The 16,512-nt window shown below is 39.7% G+C and overlaps 3 protein-coding genes across 4 annotated transcripts; 2 read left to right on the top strand and 1 right to left on the bottom strand.

Moving 5' to 3' along the window:
• Nucleotides 1-1,492: 1,492 nt before the first annotated feature.
• On the bottom strand, nt 1,493-7,969 carry LOC115432940 (vitamin K epoxide reductase complex subunit 1-like protein 1). Its single transcript, XM_030154049.1, has 3 exons — nt 7,733-7,969; nt 5,536-5,645; nt 1,493-1,902 (listed from the first exon to the last, which is right to left on the bottom strand). The coding sequence occupies exons 1-3, from the start codon at nt 7,921-7,923 to the stop codon at nt 1,676-1,678; spliced, it is 528 nt and encodes a 175-aa protein (XP_030009909.1). The 5' UTR covers nt 7,924-7,969; the 3' UTR covers nt 1,493-1,675.
• A 2,257-nt stretch (nt 7,970-10,226) lies between these two features.
• LOC115432944 (nuclear protein 2-like) lies at nt 10,227-12,423 on the top strand. The gene is made up of 2 exons (XM_030154053.1): nt 10,227-10,539; nt 12,134-12,423. Exon 1 carries the CDS (start codon nt 10,288-10,290, stop codon nt 10,516-10,518), a length of 231 nt encoding a protein of 76 aa, XP_030009913.1. The 5' UTR covers nt 10,227-10,287; the 3' UTR covers nt 10,519-10,539; nt 12,134-12,423.
• Nucleotides 12,424-12,768: 345 nt separating this feature from the next.
• znhit3 (zinc finger, HIT-type containing 3) lies at nt 12,769-14,961 on the top strand. Of its 2 annotated transcripts, none has more exons than XM_030154052.1 (5): nt 12,769-13,010; nt 13,685-13,716; nt 13,796-13,861; nt 13,962-14,039; nt 14,623-14,961. In XM_030154052.1, the coding sequence occupies exons 1-5, from the start codon at nt 12,943-12,945 to the stop codon at nt 14,805-14,807; spliced, it is 429 nt and encodes a 142-aa protein (XP_030009912.1). In that variant the 5' UTR covers nt 12,769-12,942; the 3' UTR covers nt 14,808-14,961. The 2 variants fall into 2 exon arrangements, with proteins under 2 accessions (XP_030009912.1, XP_030009911.1); XM_030154051.1 differs by having other exon boundaries at nt 12,781-13,010; nt 13,950-14,039.
• The last annotated feature ends 1,551 nt before the right edge of the window (nt 14,962-16,512 follow it).

Below are 16,512 nucleotides of genomic sequence, written 5' to 3'. Positions count from 1 at the left end.
AGCTACACCGCTTGGAGCCTATCCCAGCTACATAGCTGGGATAGGCTCCAAGCAACCCCCGTGACCCTAGTAGGATAAAGCGGGTTCAGAAAATGAATGAAAGAATGATAGTTAATAAATGTGAATATTTTCATCGTGTAATTTTACTTTTTTTTTTCTTTTTAACATTAAACCTTGATGTTTAATATCTTCAGCGTAATTTTTGCACTTTGCAAATTCATCCTGCGGGCCGAACTGGGCCCTTTGGTGGACCGCCTTTGGCCCACGGGCCGTATGTTTGACCCCCTGGTCTACACCCTCAGTGACCCCCCTCCCCCCTACTGGAGAAAAACTACATCACACTTATGGCTTGGTTTTGTCAGAGTCGGACGCCTCATTCATGTCAACAAGCAGCTCTTCCTGTTTTCTGTTCCTGTACCTGAACCGTAACTCAACTGGACCAGATCACCGTTACCGTTCAACTACATGTCCTCGGGCCGGAGGAGGAGCGGTGGATCTATGAGACGCCAGCAGACGCCAGCAGACGCCGAGCAGACGATCACAGTGTAGCAGCCGATGCTACCTGTTCAGCCTCAGACGGAGGGAAAACACTTGACTGGTATCTTCATTTACAAAACTGTGATCAGAAAAATAAAGCCTTGGACCTATGACAGTAACATGACATGACCCCGCCCCCAACCCCACCCCCAACCCCACCTCAAAAAATAACATTAAAAAAAAAGGTAATTCACTCCTTTAGGCACATTAGTCTTAATGGATCCCACTGGTGTCGTGGTCAGGAATGCTTTTCACCGTCTGCTTAACCCTCGGTGTCTTCAGATGAAATCCACTCGACTCTGAACCGCCTGAACCAGGTTGACAGGAAGTAACGGCGTCCCCGCTGACTCGCCTAACCCCCGCCTCCAGCGCTCTACGTTCCAGATGTATTAGAGTTGTGTTTCCTTAAGGTCTGTGTCGACACTAAATCACAATCTAGGCTGGAATATTGCTCAGCAGCTATTTACACAATCGCAAAAAAACAAACAAACAAACAAACAAACAAACAAACAATCTGACGGATCTACACACACCCGCTCACATTTTCCCGCCTTTACCTTTAGTGGTCCTCTTCACTACTGAGTGTAAACATGAAAAAAACAACTACATAATAAATGGTGTTCGTTTTGTCCCCCCTGTCCCGTCCCGTCCCGCTACAGAACCCAACCTGCAAATCCGGATCAGAACCTAATGAGCGTTTGTCTAATTTCAGGACCGTGCTTCGGTTCTGTTTGAGTGCAGACCCGCTGTGCAGTGATAGGACCATTCACCCTTTTTATCGTCCCGCTGTCGTCGTCCTTTTTGTTCAACGGAGCTGTCGTCCGCGGCTCCGGTCGACGTGACTCCCCAACGCCCACGAAGCCGGCGAGTACAACGTTAAACGATGAAAAACAAATTTAAAAGAAACAGAATCTTTCACTTTAGAATCCTTCCGTGTTTGCGATCAACATTGAGATGTCAGGCCCCACATTTAAGTTAAATTTCTTCATTTTTTTTTTTGAACACACAGCAGAATAAACATTGTTTGGAAGCAAGGTCTCCTGGTGGCAAGTCAAATGTTCAGAGGTCACATTTCTTTCTTTCGTGTTTTTTTTTTCTGTACTTGTTTGTGGTGTTGTTCTTGCCGTTCTCCACAGCTTTAGTCCTGCTTGGTCTGGAGCTGCTGCTTCCAGGCCTCGTTCAAGTAAACCAGTCGCTTGTAGTTGAGAATAAACAGAATGAAGTTCAGAGCGTACGTGGTGATGCAGATGACGCACAAGTCCTTGAGGACAAAGTAGAGGATGTAGCCCAGGTAGAGCGAGCCCACCACCGACAAGATGGACGTCGTCATGAGAATAAGGGCGGCCATTGCACTGACGGTCATTCCTACGGCGAAAAACACAAACTAAGGCTTAGTCAAAACAACCATGACACACACAACCTTTAACCCCTGATGTATCAGCAGTGACACATTCTCAATGTGGGATTTATTTAAATATTCATATAAATTCACCTGATTACTCAATAGTTAAATTTCCAGTCGTGTTGATAGAATAGACCTTGTTCTTTCCATATACATTTGAGCATGCTCAGTTCAAGCTGTGGAATGGGGGGTAAAACACAGAGCAGTGAGTGAGACTGACTCACTATAAAAATAGATGGTTCGGACTTTTTTTTTTTTTTAACACTGTTTTCCTTCTGTTTTTTGTCTTTCCTGTTGTTTCCAGTGTTGTGGTGAAGTTTTGACTGTGGAACTGATGTATGGAGCTAAACAGGTATCAAAAAGTAACTGGATTTATAAAAAAAAAAAAGCAACCAAAATTAAAACTACTGGGACCAAATTCAAATCCTTTTTGTTGTTCAGTGTGTTCCAGTTCACAGCTGATGTTCAACATCCCAAATCTGTTATTGATGTCCATTCCAATGCCTTATTTAATCCAAACCTGTCCAACTTCAGTTCCTCTCTTTGTTTTTTTCTGTTATTCCACCTGTTTTGCCCCTAAAACACATAGTAAAACAAAACCACTGAAGACAAAGAACACAAGCACATACTCACAGCAGCTCAGGGGTTAAAGGGTTAATATGTGAACCTTCACCTTTAATCAGGGGTTAAAGGGTTAATATGTGAACCTCCGTCACTTCTTCATTGGTGTAATGAACGTCCTCATGATGACATTCAGTTCACCAGTGTTCGTCGGTCACATGAGGCCGACTCACACTTCTGAGGAAACAGCATCGTTTCACGTCAGGACGCAGACCCTGAAACTCCGCCCTGACACCAACACTGGTGCGTTTGTTTATTTGGTTTTGTTGTCATGTATTCGACCTCATGGGAAACAGAGGAATCCTCACTGAGTCCATTTACATCAGCATATAAATCCAATAACTGTTATAATCAGATGTGATGTGTTTACTGTCACCTTAGAAATAGGAACATCCATAAACCCTGGTTTAGTTGTTTCAATCCATTATTGGTTTATTTCAGAGTTCATTTGTACATAATGACATAGAATCCAACTTCTGTTATTGTCTTCAGCTCATATTGTTTAGTACTGCTCATTTTATTCAATTTGTTTGGTTTTATTTTGTTCAAGTCTAGTGACATATAAGGGTATAAGTATAAGTATATATATATATATATATATATATATATATATATATATATATATAACAAACAAAAAATTACCTTTTTAACAGTATCATGATATACTGTATTGTGATCCTAGTATTGTGATTTATATTGTGTCACCAGATTCTTGCCGATACACAACTCTACTGACGTAGGAGCCATCTTCCTGTTCTTGTCATCTCTGTTCTTGTGTTTTCTGTGATTTACTAGTTTTTCCACATGTTCAGATGGAACTGAACTAAAACAGATAAACCTGTTTACATGTATGAAGACATGGGAGTATTAGGACAGACCCAGGAGTGTTAATCTGAATGACTGTAATCAGATTACTGCTGTATCTGATCAAACAGATCAGATTAGACTGTCTACATGATCGATATTAATCAGATATTGGTCAGAGTATTAGAGTGGATGTTCAGTATACAAAGACCTGTTGGGCTCTAAACTCACTACTGTTAAATGTGAATAAAAAGTCACTCACACAAACTGATCCAACAGCTTTAACCAACAGTCAAACCGTCCTGATCGACAGAACCTGTCAGTACTTGACATCCAGTTTGTTAGTGTTTTTTAATATCGCGTTGGCAGCAAAAAGAACATCACACGTTTGAGCCCAAGGCTTCATCCACTAGCATCTACAAAGCAAACGTGGCTGTTTTTCTCTTTTACAGTTATACAACATTTCCAGGGCCATCCGGACTGTTCTGCAGGTCCATTTACACTGGACAGTACCAACACAAACATCAACCAGTGTCAGGTGATCAGTTGATTCAGGGCGCTGTCTTTGACTCCTCTGGCACCAAACGGAAGGTGAGGGTTCTATTATGTACATATACATGTTTTAGATCCAGATCAAACCAAAAGGAACATCAGTGTCATATATTCAAGTTCCACCATCATTTATCAAATTGGCTCTTGTTTTTAGCTTAAAAACTCTATATTATGGAACTGTTTACAACATTTCAGTATCACATGTAGAAAAAAAAGGTAACTGATTATGTAAAGTTATACTTCTGACATATGTAAATGCACTATTAACTTTAATAATAATATTTGTTCAGACTCGTACATGTAAATGCTCTATTAACTTTAATCATATTTATTCTAGTAGTTTATCATCAGAGCTAAAGCCTTACGTTTCATTTCGAATCCATTTATGATGAGAACAGCATGTTTTATACATTTGAATAAAATAAAAAAAAAAGATGTTCATTTTCAGTTCGCATGTCATGCAGCAGGAATTTAAGTATTTTTACCCTTAAATGTTATTTCTGTCAGTTGTACCATGTGTCATGTGACAGTCCTTACTCAGACCTATTCATACATGTATTAAACAGATCAGTTATTGAGTTTAAACACAGACACTATTGAACAGGACATGTGTCACCGCGGGATCTGGACCTTTAATGTTCAGAACCAGGTGGATCAGGCAGGTTGGACCTGTGCATGAGTTCAATTTAACATATTTTATGCTATTTGACTATTGAAAATCAACAGCATACGGTCCGTCACATGGTTGGTGCGTGGTGGATTGTGGGTATTCCAGTTGCAGAGGTCTGACACGGAGCTTTGTGCTGTAGAACCCGTGTGTGTGTGAGCTCCTCTGGGACCTTTCTCTTGCTCTACTGGATGTTTACGAGCCAGAACCATCCTGTTGGACTCTGGGATGTGCTCGTCTTCATCACCTCCTCCTTTTCCTCCTCCTGCTGCTGCGGACTCCTACCTCCTCACCAACACTGGACAGTCCGAACCCATAAGAATAACGACGACTCTGACACCAAGTGGGATTTTCTTTAATATGGAAATCTTGGGCGGCGGGAGCAGTTTGGCGTAACTGGGCCTCTATTGTGTTAGTCAAATGAGTGGTAACTGCTGTGGCTAAAAGGACCTCTTGTTCTGTGCCAGCACCAGGTGGCCACGCCAGCCTACAGGCCACTCGGCAGCAAAACACGTCAAAGCAGCATGACTGACACAGGCGTGGACTCAGCACAGGAGAATGTGATTGGATGGAAGCGTGGGGAAAACCTCCAATGTACCAACCATTTATGACCGGTCCAAACTAAACGCATTATTTGCTTATTTTCTTCACTTGTTTTACTTCAGTCCTGCACATTTTCTTAAGCATTCCTGGTTTACTGTATTCTCCACGGTGCCGAGGCAGATGAAATCAGCTGGAGATGGAGTTGACACCCTCCTTCATCTCCCATTCCAGTGGACACAGGGTTGAGAAATCCTCCAAAGTGTCCTTATTACAGAAGCTGACTGCAGCTTCTAAAAATGATCAGCTTCCTGTATAGTTTCATGACGAAATGGCGACTCCAAATGTGACTGAGGTCATATTTGGAGCAAAAGGCAGAAACATAAAGAAAGAAACTGAAGTGACACCTTACCTAGTAGGAGCTGGAAAGCATAAAAGACAATCCCGTAGACACTGTTGGGTTGGTTCACTACGCTGTCATTTCCAAAAATTGAGCCCAAGAGTCCGAAACCTCGACCCCACCTAAACCACACAAACACAGAGACAGCAGTTAGAACTTTGTTTTAAGGACAGAGGACAAACTGAGCATTAATCAGTCCATATGAGTCAAAGTCATTACGCTGTTAGATTTACTTTCACCATAACAGCAGATAAATCACAAATTCTGAATGTTTGTATTTCCTTACAATCTAAACGTAGAGCTGCACAACCATCTGTAATAGAAATTCAGTTATTTAATCACAAAAGGCTGTAATTTACATCCACATTCAGGGAGGTATGATTGCAGAGATGGAAAACAAACACAAACTCTGCCTATATTCTGGATTCAGGGACAATGACCAGAGAGGAACGGTGGCAGGTTTTGGTTTTTTATGCCACTTTAAGTTTGTTTGGTTTTGAGTCATCTGTGCATTCTCCTTGAAAACCACACAACTGAAACCACAATATTTAAACCACACATTTCAAGGAAAGTAAATTAAAAAAAAAACAAACAACAAAAACCATAGCATAAGTATCCACAGTTACAGTTTGCTTTATTCACCTGCTTCAGAGTCTACATGCTCATATGTTGATACACAAATTAAAGTAAAGTAAAAGTAAAGTCCCAGTGTATGAGACCACAGGACAATCTTGCAGCCTAAGCATATATTGAAATCAATTCTAGTTTATGAACAGCTATAAATGGATTTTATTATGTACTTCTACACAATGCCAGGATCAGTTCACCAGGTGAAAGATAAACATGTTCAACTGATGACAGAACAATGACGACAAGCTGGCTCAATAATTCACACCTTTGTGTTATTTCCATTGATTTAATCACAGTGTCTATTGTATAACTGCACTGAGAACTAGTTACAGTCATGCCTGAATGGAAAAGTTTCCTTCTTTCTTTCTTTTTTTTTTTGAAATCAGAGAACAATTACCACTTTCAGTATTTTATAAGACTTCATTCTCCTGGTGTAATTTACATCAGTAGCTGATGTCAGTTTACCACAGCCGGTTCAGACATCCAGTAATTCTAACCTCCTTTCAAAGCATGTTGTGAGAAAAATTCGACAAATGATTTACAGCTTATTTCAGGTGACATTCACAGGACAGTCTGCAACAACCAGACCGACAGCGTCATGTTAAAAATATGCAATAAGCCACACAAAGCCAGTTGTGCTGTAGGCATTAATGCAGGATCCCAGTAGGTGCGGTTACCTTCATGAATGCATGTTCACAAAACAGCCTGAGTGGAAAACCTGAAGTTTGGTGCAGACAGTGTCATGAAGAAAGTCAGGAGTTAAAAGGCTCATCTTCACAAGTTAACCTACTTAACCTGTGGTGAATCAGTGGTTTTTGAACAGCTGTGTGTTTATCTCACGCAGGACAGTGGTGTTCAATACTTCTGTCCTAAACTGTCAGGATCACAGACTGACTTCACTCCCCTGTGACCTCCGGCTCTGACCCACTCACTGTAGCTGAACATGACTGGGAGCTTTCAGCTTTAGCCCAACAGCTAATGACAGCAGCATGACAGCTAACAGAAGGGCTGCTAACTAAGGAATGAGTTCTGCTCCCCTACACCAGCAGCAGTAAACCAGTCCACTTTCACACTGGAACTAAATCTCAGATGCAGACACAGAACTGAAGGCTTTGAACAAACAGAAAAGACTCCGTTCAGAACAATAACACCAGGCTGAGCAGAATGAAGGGAACTTCAGTGTTAAAGTTACACTTAAAGTTAGAGAGCAGCCACTAAGGTTATCTAACATTAGTACTGACCATCCACAGTTCCAAACACTGGAACACTGTTGATGTTAGCTAGCTGCTAAAACTAAAACGTTGACAATTCGGTTGCTAGCGGTTAGCAAAGTTAGCTTGATCGAGCTAAACAGCTAATGATGTGCTTAATAAATGAGAAGCTAGCAAACAGCACAGAGCATTCCACCGCCGACCGGTTCCAAACACGCCTTCAGTTCCAGGTGTGTGGGCTGTCGGTACTAGCAGGTACGTTTCGGTGGACCGGCTGACAGTTTGAGGCGCGCAGCCCTTCCCCGCTGCCACAAAGCAGCGGCTCCATTGAGCGCCAGTGTCGGCGCTCTCCGCTCAATTCAAATTACCTTGAGCTGAACACTCTGGAGCAGCTGATGGAGCTGCTGACGTCGCACATCGCCGTGTAGGTCGGATCCCGAGCCTTTTCCCTCTCGACGTGAAACGCGTATAGAGACAACAGGATGCCCAAAAGGCAGACGAGAAGCCTGGCTATTCTCTCCCACCGAGGGGTGGACACTCTCAGGACGGGCGCCGCCATCACTCTCCGGCCTAGCTGTGGAGACACGCATACATACGCAGCGAGTTCACCAGTGAAACGGCGCCGTGACGTCATCTGCGTCCTCCCGTACGGCTGCGTGAGAGGCGGGGCTTAGCCTTACCCCAGAGCCGCACGCTGTCCAGTGTTCAGTGAATATTGTGTGTACTACTACAGTAAAACTACCAGAGTAAAAGTATTACAGTACTGCAGTCATGTAGATCGTCAGAGTCACGCTTTAGTATCAGTAAATTAATCTTGCCATGAGATTACCTTCATGTAAAAAGAAACAGATCTACACAAATATCTTCCAACACTGTGTTTAAATATTCCCATAAAAAAAAAACTGAGCTTTGTTTAACATAAACCAGTCTTCAGACATTGTATCCACTTTTTTCATGTTTTCATGTGTGTTTTTTTTTCAAAGCATCACTTTGCAATAAAAAATAAACATACTGTAGCATGCCAGTGAAAACCTTGAAACCTTGAAACATTTATTTTTCTCATGTTCTATCTAAAAACTTATTGTATATAAAATATATATATGAATTTCCTGTTTGTGTAAGATGTGATAAACTTTACTGATACCTTAAGGGAAATTACACAACCTCATAACTTATTGCAATAAATACTTCTAAAAGTATTATTAGTATTATTATTGTTATTATTATTTATGAGTCAGTACTTACTGTTATAGGGCTTGGGTGCAGCATTTGGAGACCCCCTGAACCATTTTTCAGTTTTGTGCAAAGATATGGACATAACAGTCAAAAATTATGTAAAATTATATTGGTTACTATATGGTTTTCTCATGGCAAGACCCCCAAACCCTTCATAAAATGTGTCCAAATCCTCCACAAAGTTCTCAGAAAACCTAATGAAAACCCTGCGTCATAAGGCTTAGGTGCAGCACCTGAGATATATTGGACACCAGCAGGACCAAATTATGATAAAATCAATGTGGAGAGCCTCAAAATGAACTACAAAGTCATTTTTAGTGTAATAAGTGTTGCAAGCTCTGTCACAAACATGGAAAGTATAGTGGTTGAAAATACTTAAAATCAATAAAAATTATTGACTTCACATAATTTCAACCTCCCACAGACAGAGATGGCACAAAAGCCTCTGAAAACCCTCTGTATATTGATCAGAGCTTGTTTTACTGTAATAATTTAAGATAAGATAAAATATATGATATTGATCCCCCAAATGTTCAAATGTACAGCAGCACAAGACAATATACATCGAATACAATAAAAAAAAGATACTACATATATATATATGTATGTATGTATATATATATATATATATATATATATATATATATATATATATATATATATATATATATATATATGTGTGTGTGTGTGTGTGTGTGTGTGTGGGTGTGGTGTGTGGGTGTGTGTGGGTGTGTGTGTATATATATGTGTGTGTGTGTGTGTGTGTGTGTATATTCATATATTCATATATATATATGATTTAAACTCATCTGTTTGAGATATGATTATCATTATTTCTTGGTAAGGATATGCTCAACAATGTACATTTTGAGAAGAAATTAATTGCTCTGTCGTGATGCTTTTACAGAGTTTACATTTAGGCTTTTATACCTTTTTGCTATAGAAGTAATGAAGGTGTTAAGAAAGACACTGGCATGGGGAAAAAACCCCAAAGAAATAGAGATGAATGAATGAAAAACTGACCTTTGGAAAGAGGTAGAAAGAAAGCAACACGTTAACTATTAGTGACACAAACATAAATGAAGCTGCAGTTTTCAGAGTAAAGTTTATGTGACTCCTTGGAGTCTATCCATATTTTTACATGTATATTTTTTCCATATGTATTTTTCTATGTATATTTTGCTTTATATATATTTTTCCCACGTATATTTTTCTATGCATATTTTTACATGTATGTTTTTTCATGTATTTTTTTGTGTGTATGTTTTTTCTGTATATATTTTCCACTTGTATTTTTAGTTATAATTTTCTGTGTATATTTTTCCCATGTATATTTTCTATGCATATTTTCCATATATTTTCTATGTATATTTTATCATGAACATTTCGTTTTATGTATATTTTTTCGATGTATATCTTTCCATATATATTTTTTCCAGCTGTGTTTTTTAGTAATGTTTGTACCGCATATATTTTTCCATGTGTATTTTTTACGTGTATATTTTTCCATAAGTATTATTTTTACGTATATTTTTGCTATGCATTTTCCATGTATTTTTTCCCCCCATGTTTGTTCTTCCTTCTTGGCGCAGCCCTAGTCACGTGACAGTGCGTATAAAATGTCGTGCTGACGTCATGTGTTTACTTCTTCTCGAACCGCTGTCGACGCTGCTGCATTCCGCTCCAAATGGCGACCGATATCGAGAGGCTGGTGTCTTTTGAGGAGGCGTACTACGACCAGTACGACTACTACAACCTGCGGGAGTACTCGTGCCACGCGGCGGGCAAAGGCCGGAGCAAGAGGGAGATGGAGCTGCACACCAACCGACACTGCCCTGCGGGACACGAGCGGAAGATCGCGGAGAAGTTCCACAACAGTGAGATGAAGCGCAGGAGGACCAAGAGCTCCTCATCGTGACCCTCGGCTGGACCCTGACAGGTACCACATCTGACCCACATTCAGCCCGTTCTGGTCCGTACCGGTCCAGAATCACTCATATTTAAATGTTTAGAAGAAGGAAAACCACTTCCGGTCCTGCAGTGGTCCATGTAGGCCCGAGGCCAGTAGACAGAATGTACCCAGGAGCACCGCCTGGACCCACGGGGACCCCTCACCTGGATCCCCGGGGACCCCCTACTGACACCCACGGAGGGTGAGACCGGAGGGCAGCTCTGGGTCTGGGTCTGGGCAGAACACAGGCCCACGAACACATCCACCAAGGGGAGGTGGGGGGTTGGTTACTGAAACAAAACAACTGGGTTGAAAAACAGGTGTGGCCTCATGGATGACATGATGCAACAAGTCAGAGCAGCACAGAGAACACAGTGAACACACACAGAACATCCAGAGAACACACACAGAACATACAGGACATACACAAAACACACAGAACATACACAGAACACACACAGTTTCTCCTGTTTTTCTGCATTTCAAACAAATTCCTGTTAGTTCAGGTTCCACATTTAGCACAATATGATCTGAAGTGGGTCACAACCAGGACAATAAGAACAGTGAAAACAGTCCCATTGCAGTATGGGTCTGGGTCAGAGGAACACACACATCTAGGACAGGGTGAAGTTCCTAACACATTCCATGTAAATATTCTGTTTCTAAAATACCTGTGATGTAGAATAAATGCTTGTATTAAACATATTGGACTAGTACTCTAGACACATCGGTTCTTTCATCAGAACAGAATCAAGAATAAAAACCGTGTCATTTTAAAACTGTGTAAGTAAGTCCAACAGATTCCAATATATTTTCCTAAATATTGACATCAGTGTAGTTTCATGTTATTGAACACATCAGAGTTGTTCAGCACTTTGGCCTAAACCTGGTCCAAGTTAGTGACATTTGTATGAAACCAGGTAATAGCACATTTGAAGATAGTTTTGGTCAAACATTTTATTTGATGCAATCATCATTCTTACTGTGTTTAAGTACATACAAATATGTACTGGAATATACAGGGGTTGGACAAAATAATGGAAACACCTTCTATGATGCCACAATGTTAGTGTTTCCATTATTTTGTCCAACCCCTGTAGAACACACACTTATATACCCCAAACCTGAAACCATGGCACCGCTGGACCTGACCCATCTACAAAGTTTCCTTAAAAATGTGAATAACATGAACAACCTGAAATTTCTTAAGAAAAATCAGTGAAATGTGAGCAATTTTCAGCCTCAGTTTATCATTTATACATGTTCATTATAACGCACAGATCACAGTGGATCTACAAATACACATTTAATAACAGACGGAATACTGGTCCAATTACGCTGATTTTATATGAAGACAGTTCAGGTTGGTCATATATTTTGTTAAAGGATAGATTGTAAATGTAAACATTTTCATGTACTTTTACTTTTTTTTAGACTAAAGACAAACATTAGTATTTGTCATTCTTTACAGATTATTATGACAATATTTCACTGGTTTGATCCACTTCAGATGGCTTTGACACCTGTGATGTAAAGACTGAACTCAACCAAATGTGACCCTTTCACTCTTGTTTGGACCCAGATCCGGACAGATCCAGGTTGGATTCCAGATGTTGACCAAGCCATGTGTCTCTGCCTTTCCCGACCCAGTGATGTGAGTGCTGTGACGCCGGGAATCTGCCCAGAAACCAGTCAGGAGCCGGGCCTGGGTCCAGAACTGTACCCTGTAACCAGACCCGAGCCTCTCCTGTTACAGCCGCACAGGAATAGTCTGTGTGGAGCTATGTAGGTCAGAGCTGAGTGAATGATAGACGTGTAGAATACAAGACCTTCTGTGTTTGAAATCAATAAAAATGGATGTTGACCAAACCGGTTTGGATTCTGTTGTTTGTTGTTATTTGTAGATGAATAAGAACTCATCCCAGTTTCAGACCCAGATGGATTTAAGCAGAAAAAAATACAAAACATCAGGAAAATAAATGTAATAAAACAGCATAAGACTGTTTTATAGAATATGATACTTTATTGTCGATTAAACAACCAGCAGTTTATTATGAAGCTCAAACTTTTCTGTTAACAGAACAAATGTGTCACATGATGCAGCAAGAAAATGAATCACATCAGATATAAAAGAACTGATGGGAACCGTTTTACTGGAAGATTAACACTTTGCATTTCATTCTTTAAGTACATCTCCATGTGTTTTTGTTAATTAAATAAAACATCTGGATACATTTTTCCCACGGACTCAGAAGGTTCTGTTTATTTCCGCTCAAAGCTTTTATTTTAAAGGTACAATTCAAACCGGAAACAGATCCATTACTTCCGCATGTCGACACATGTCGTTAACATCGAACATATTTCACATTTTTAAGATTTTTAGTCGCAAAAATGCAAGTATGCAACGTGTGCCGGGAACAAACACCAAAATACAAATGTCCAACTTGCAAAATACGATAGTAAGTACTTATATTTTTTACTATTTGGTACTAGCTAACTCCGAGTTAGCATCTGACAGGTTTGGTGAAGTTTTACTAAAGTATTAGTCACGTTTTAAAATAAGTATTTGGGACATAATTACTTTTATACATCCACTAATAATACGGAAGATTGTTACCAGCTGTCACTTTCCATTGTTTGTGAATATTATAGTTAAAAACTGTGTTTACCATTAGCTGTTAGCATGCATGAATACAACATGTAAAGGTAAATTACAATTAACTCACTAATAAATTATATTATGCTCGTTGATCATATCGGAAGGTTGAAGTCATTTAAAACTACTTATTTGAAACGTAGAAAGTCTTTGGTCTATTTTCAGGTAAATGTTGACTTTCATATATAAATATTGTGGTTTTTTTCCACATGGGACGGCAGCCCGTAGAGGCCAAAAAGGTTTTTGCACGCCGTCATTTCTTTATAATTAACACCTTGTATAAAAATTTAATTCTCAATTTTAACTAACTTCATTCACCAGAGATCATGCAGTGTATTCCATAACCTGCTAAAAAATATAGAATTTTTTTTATTATTATTAACGGGTATCTGCTGCCTTTGCTTCTTATTTCCAGTATTAAGTAAGTCACATTTGGATGTTTGACATAAACTTATCTGCATGTTTTTTCTTTTGCAGTTGTTCAGTTGGCTGTTACAAGAAGCATAAAGGTAAATATGAAGAATGTCAGTCATTTCTCATGTGTCACAGTGACAGATCAGATCCACATAGTTGTGTTTTTGGGTTCAGATTCTTGTCTTCCTGTTCAACCACCTGAACCTTCTGGTCCTGAAGTAAAACCTGCCTCCAGTTCAGGTACTGTGGTAGTGTTTGTGTTTACACTTCATCCTGTGTGTTTATTGACGTGGACAGTGAGTGAACCTTAACCTTGAATCGGTCTCAGCTGTATGTACAGATCCGTGGAGCGTTGAAGATCTGCTGAATGAAGATGATATCATCGATAAAGTCCCTGTGGAGAAGCTGCAGCTGTTGGGTACAGTCACACAGCATTTTACTGAAGCTCACATGGAAAGTAGTCAAAAGGAGAAACATAAAAATCCGTCCCCACTTCACAGACATTTGTGGAGCAGAGGATCCATGGATTCACAGACTGACCATGAGTTCAGGTTCCAGATCAGGCAGGATCACTGTCCAAGATGGACAACCAAGTCAGAGAACGGAACCAGGTCCAATCCAACCATTAGTCCATAGTTCTGACCACAGAGAAGGACCCTGAACTCATGGTCAGTCTGTGAATCCATGGATCCTCTGCTCCAGAAATAATGTCTGTGAAGTGGGGATGGATTTTGGACAGTAGAGTCCCTTTGGTGAATTTGCATTGGTGATGGAGAAAGAACAATCGTACAGTTGGATTTCCTGTTTGTAATCCTGGTCTAAACTTATTCATTCATTTTCTGATCAAATACACACAATACATTTAATGTACGACTGAACTTATCCAACAGTTTACACAGATTTATTTATGTCCAACTACAGACTAATATGAACACAGATCTATGTGAATATTTGGACCGGTTCCTAACTCCATACTTTACTTCCTGTTTGTGGCGTTTCAGGTCGGTCCGATCAGCTTCGGGACCTCCTCCGTAACCCCCACCTCCGACAGTTACTGCGCTCCGTAGATGCCGCCGACAGTAAAGAGGACGCCATGAAGGCCGCCATGCAGGAGCCACTGTTCGTGGAGTTTTCCGATTGTTGTTTGAACATCGTAGAAGATGGGACGGCGCCAACACACACTTAAAACTTCACCAGTGAAAATGTGTTTTCAATCTTAAAATGTCACTTTGGGCCAAATGTCTTCTGTAGTTTTGATGTCATTGCCTGGTTCTGCTACACTTTGTGTAAATACTGTACGTATGTAATGTTGAAATAAAAGATGAACCTTTTTCCACCAGTGTCTGTGTCTGAGGAGAACAATGACTGGACATCAGGGACATTAAAGTCATGTCAGTTCAGGTTCCACATTCAGACCAATATGATTTGAAGTGGCTCAGAACCAGGAAAATAACATAAAAAGTAAAATTATATTATGAAAGTGTTGAAATTTACAAACTATCCTTTCACAAAACATGTGAATAACTGGAACAAATATAAACAACCTGAAATTTATTCATATAAATCAGTGTAACTGGACCAATATTCAGCCTCAGTTTATCATTCATACGTGTTTGTTATAAACGTGCAGATACAGTGGCTGTATAAACACAAAATTTATTAACAGAATATTGGTCCAATTACACTGATTTATATGAAGACAGTTCAGTGTGGTCAGATTTGTTCAGATTCACATTTTTTTTAAAATCATAAAATGAACAGAAAAACAATATAACAAAAAAATGAACAACTTAAAAAATAAAACCTGCACAAAAATGAACAAAGAAACTGAGAAACATCAATAAAACGTTAAAATGACACTTATTTGTCATAAGACATTTCATTCATTCTTTCATAAATTCATCCCATGGACTGGATCAGACCCTTTGGCGGTCTGGTTTTAGCCCACGGACCACATGTTGGACCCCCCGGTCTACAGTTAAAGAGTCTGTTACAGAAAACACAACGTCAGTGTGAATTCTACATTTTGTGACATTTATTTTCAGTATAAATATTTCAAACATAATTCCAGTTAAAGTACATTAATGCTTTGGTACAACAGACATTTATTTTATTTCTATTCACTGTTCGTCCTGTAGATACAGCTGGAGAACTGAAGGTGTTCTTTAGTGTTCTACCTTTAATTCCACTGGTCTACAGGTCACATGGTTCCAAAATAAAAGTAGTGCCATTGGACCAGGTGTGAGTCTCTGATCCAGACTAATCCAGTTCTAAATGCTGGTTGGTTGTAGTTTCACAGATAGTCTGGGGTTAATGATAGAATGGGTTTAAGTCCAGATGAATATTAGTGTCAGATCGACCAGATCTACTTTAAACACTGTCTGCACATGAGAATACATGGACTGTACAAGTTCTATCAGTGGAACATTTATACATCTATTGGATAAATGGACACAAATCAACATATATGTGGAAGAACACACCATCATATACCTGGAAAACAGCAGCAAACCAGCACTTTGGTCATTAGTTTAACAATTAATCTGATTAAAATATGGAACATTTAAAACATTTAATCTGAGGGAGATCATTTATAAAACCATGGACCAGTGGAACCTGTTGTGTACATAAATATCTGAGACATTAAATTAAAAGGATCAGTATAAAACCTCAAACACCAGTTGAAATACACGTCTCCCAGACGTTCAACTGTGGAATGACTTTGGTTTTTTTTCCACCTGCAGCTCACAAACACAGAATCTAAAATCTTTAATGGAGCAGCTTTAACTCATCAGTTTTTCCCTGATTCTCATCCGTTTTGTGCATTTGTTGATGCTTTCGAGTCTGTTCTCTGTGCAATCGGTGCCATACATGTGCAACACCTGCTTCAC

The sequence above is a fragment of the Sphaeramia orbicularis genome, chromosome 14 (assembly GCF_902148855.1).
Source record: "Sphaeramia orbicularis chromosome 14, fSphaOr1.1, whole genome shotgun sequence".
Taxonomy (NCBI): Eukaryota; Metazoa; Chordata; class Actinopteri; order Kurtiformes; family Apogonidae; genus Sphaeramia; species Sphaeramia orbicularis.
This window is presented reverse-complemented; position numbering and strand designations above follow the sequence as displayed.

Excerpts from the sequence above, each read along its gene's own strand:
- LOC115432940 (XM_030154049.1), bottom strand. The coding sequence starts at position 7,923 with ATGGCGGCGCCCGTCCTGAGAGTGTCCACCCCTCGGTGGGAGAGAATA. Across the intron at positions 5,646-7,732 it reads TCCAGAGTGTTCAGCTCAAG|GTGGGGTCGAGGTTTCGGAC; the intron begins GTAATTTGAATT and ends TGTGTGGTTTAG. Across the intron at positions 1,903-5,535 it reads TGCTTTCCAGCTCCTACTAG|GAATGACCGTCAGTGCAATG; the intron begins GTAAGGTGTCAC and ends TTTTCGCCGTAG.
- LOC115432944 (XM_030154053.1), top strand. The coding sequence starts at position 10,288 with ATGGCGACCGATATCGAGAGGCTGGTGTCTTTTGAGGAGGCGTACTAC.
- znhit3 (XM_030154051.1), top strand. The coding sequence starts at position 12,943 with ATGCAAGTATGCAACGTGTGCCGGGAACAAACACCAAAATACAAATGT. Across the intron at positions 13,011-13,684 it reads CCAACTTGCAAAATACGATA|TTGTTCAGTTGGCTGTTACA; the intron begins GTAAGTACTTAT and ends TTTCTTTTGCAG. Across the intron at positions 13,717-13,795 it reads CTGTTACAAGAAGCATAAAG|ATTCTTGTCTTCCTGTTCAA; the intron begins GTAAATATGAAG and ends TTTTGGGTTCAG.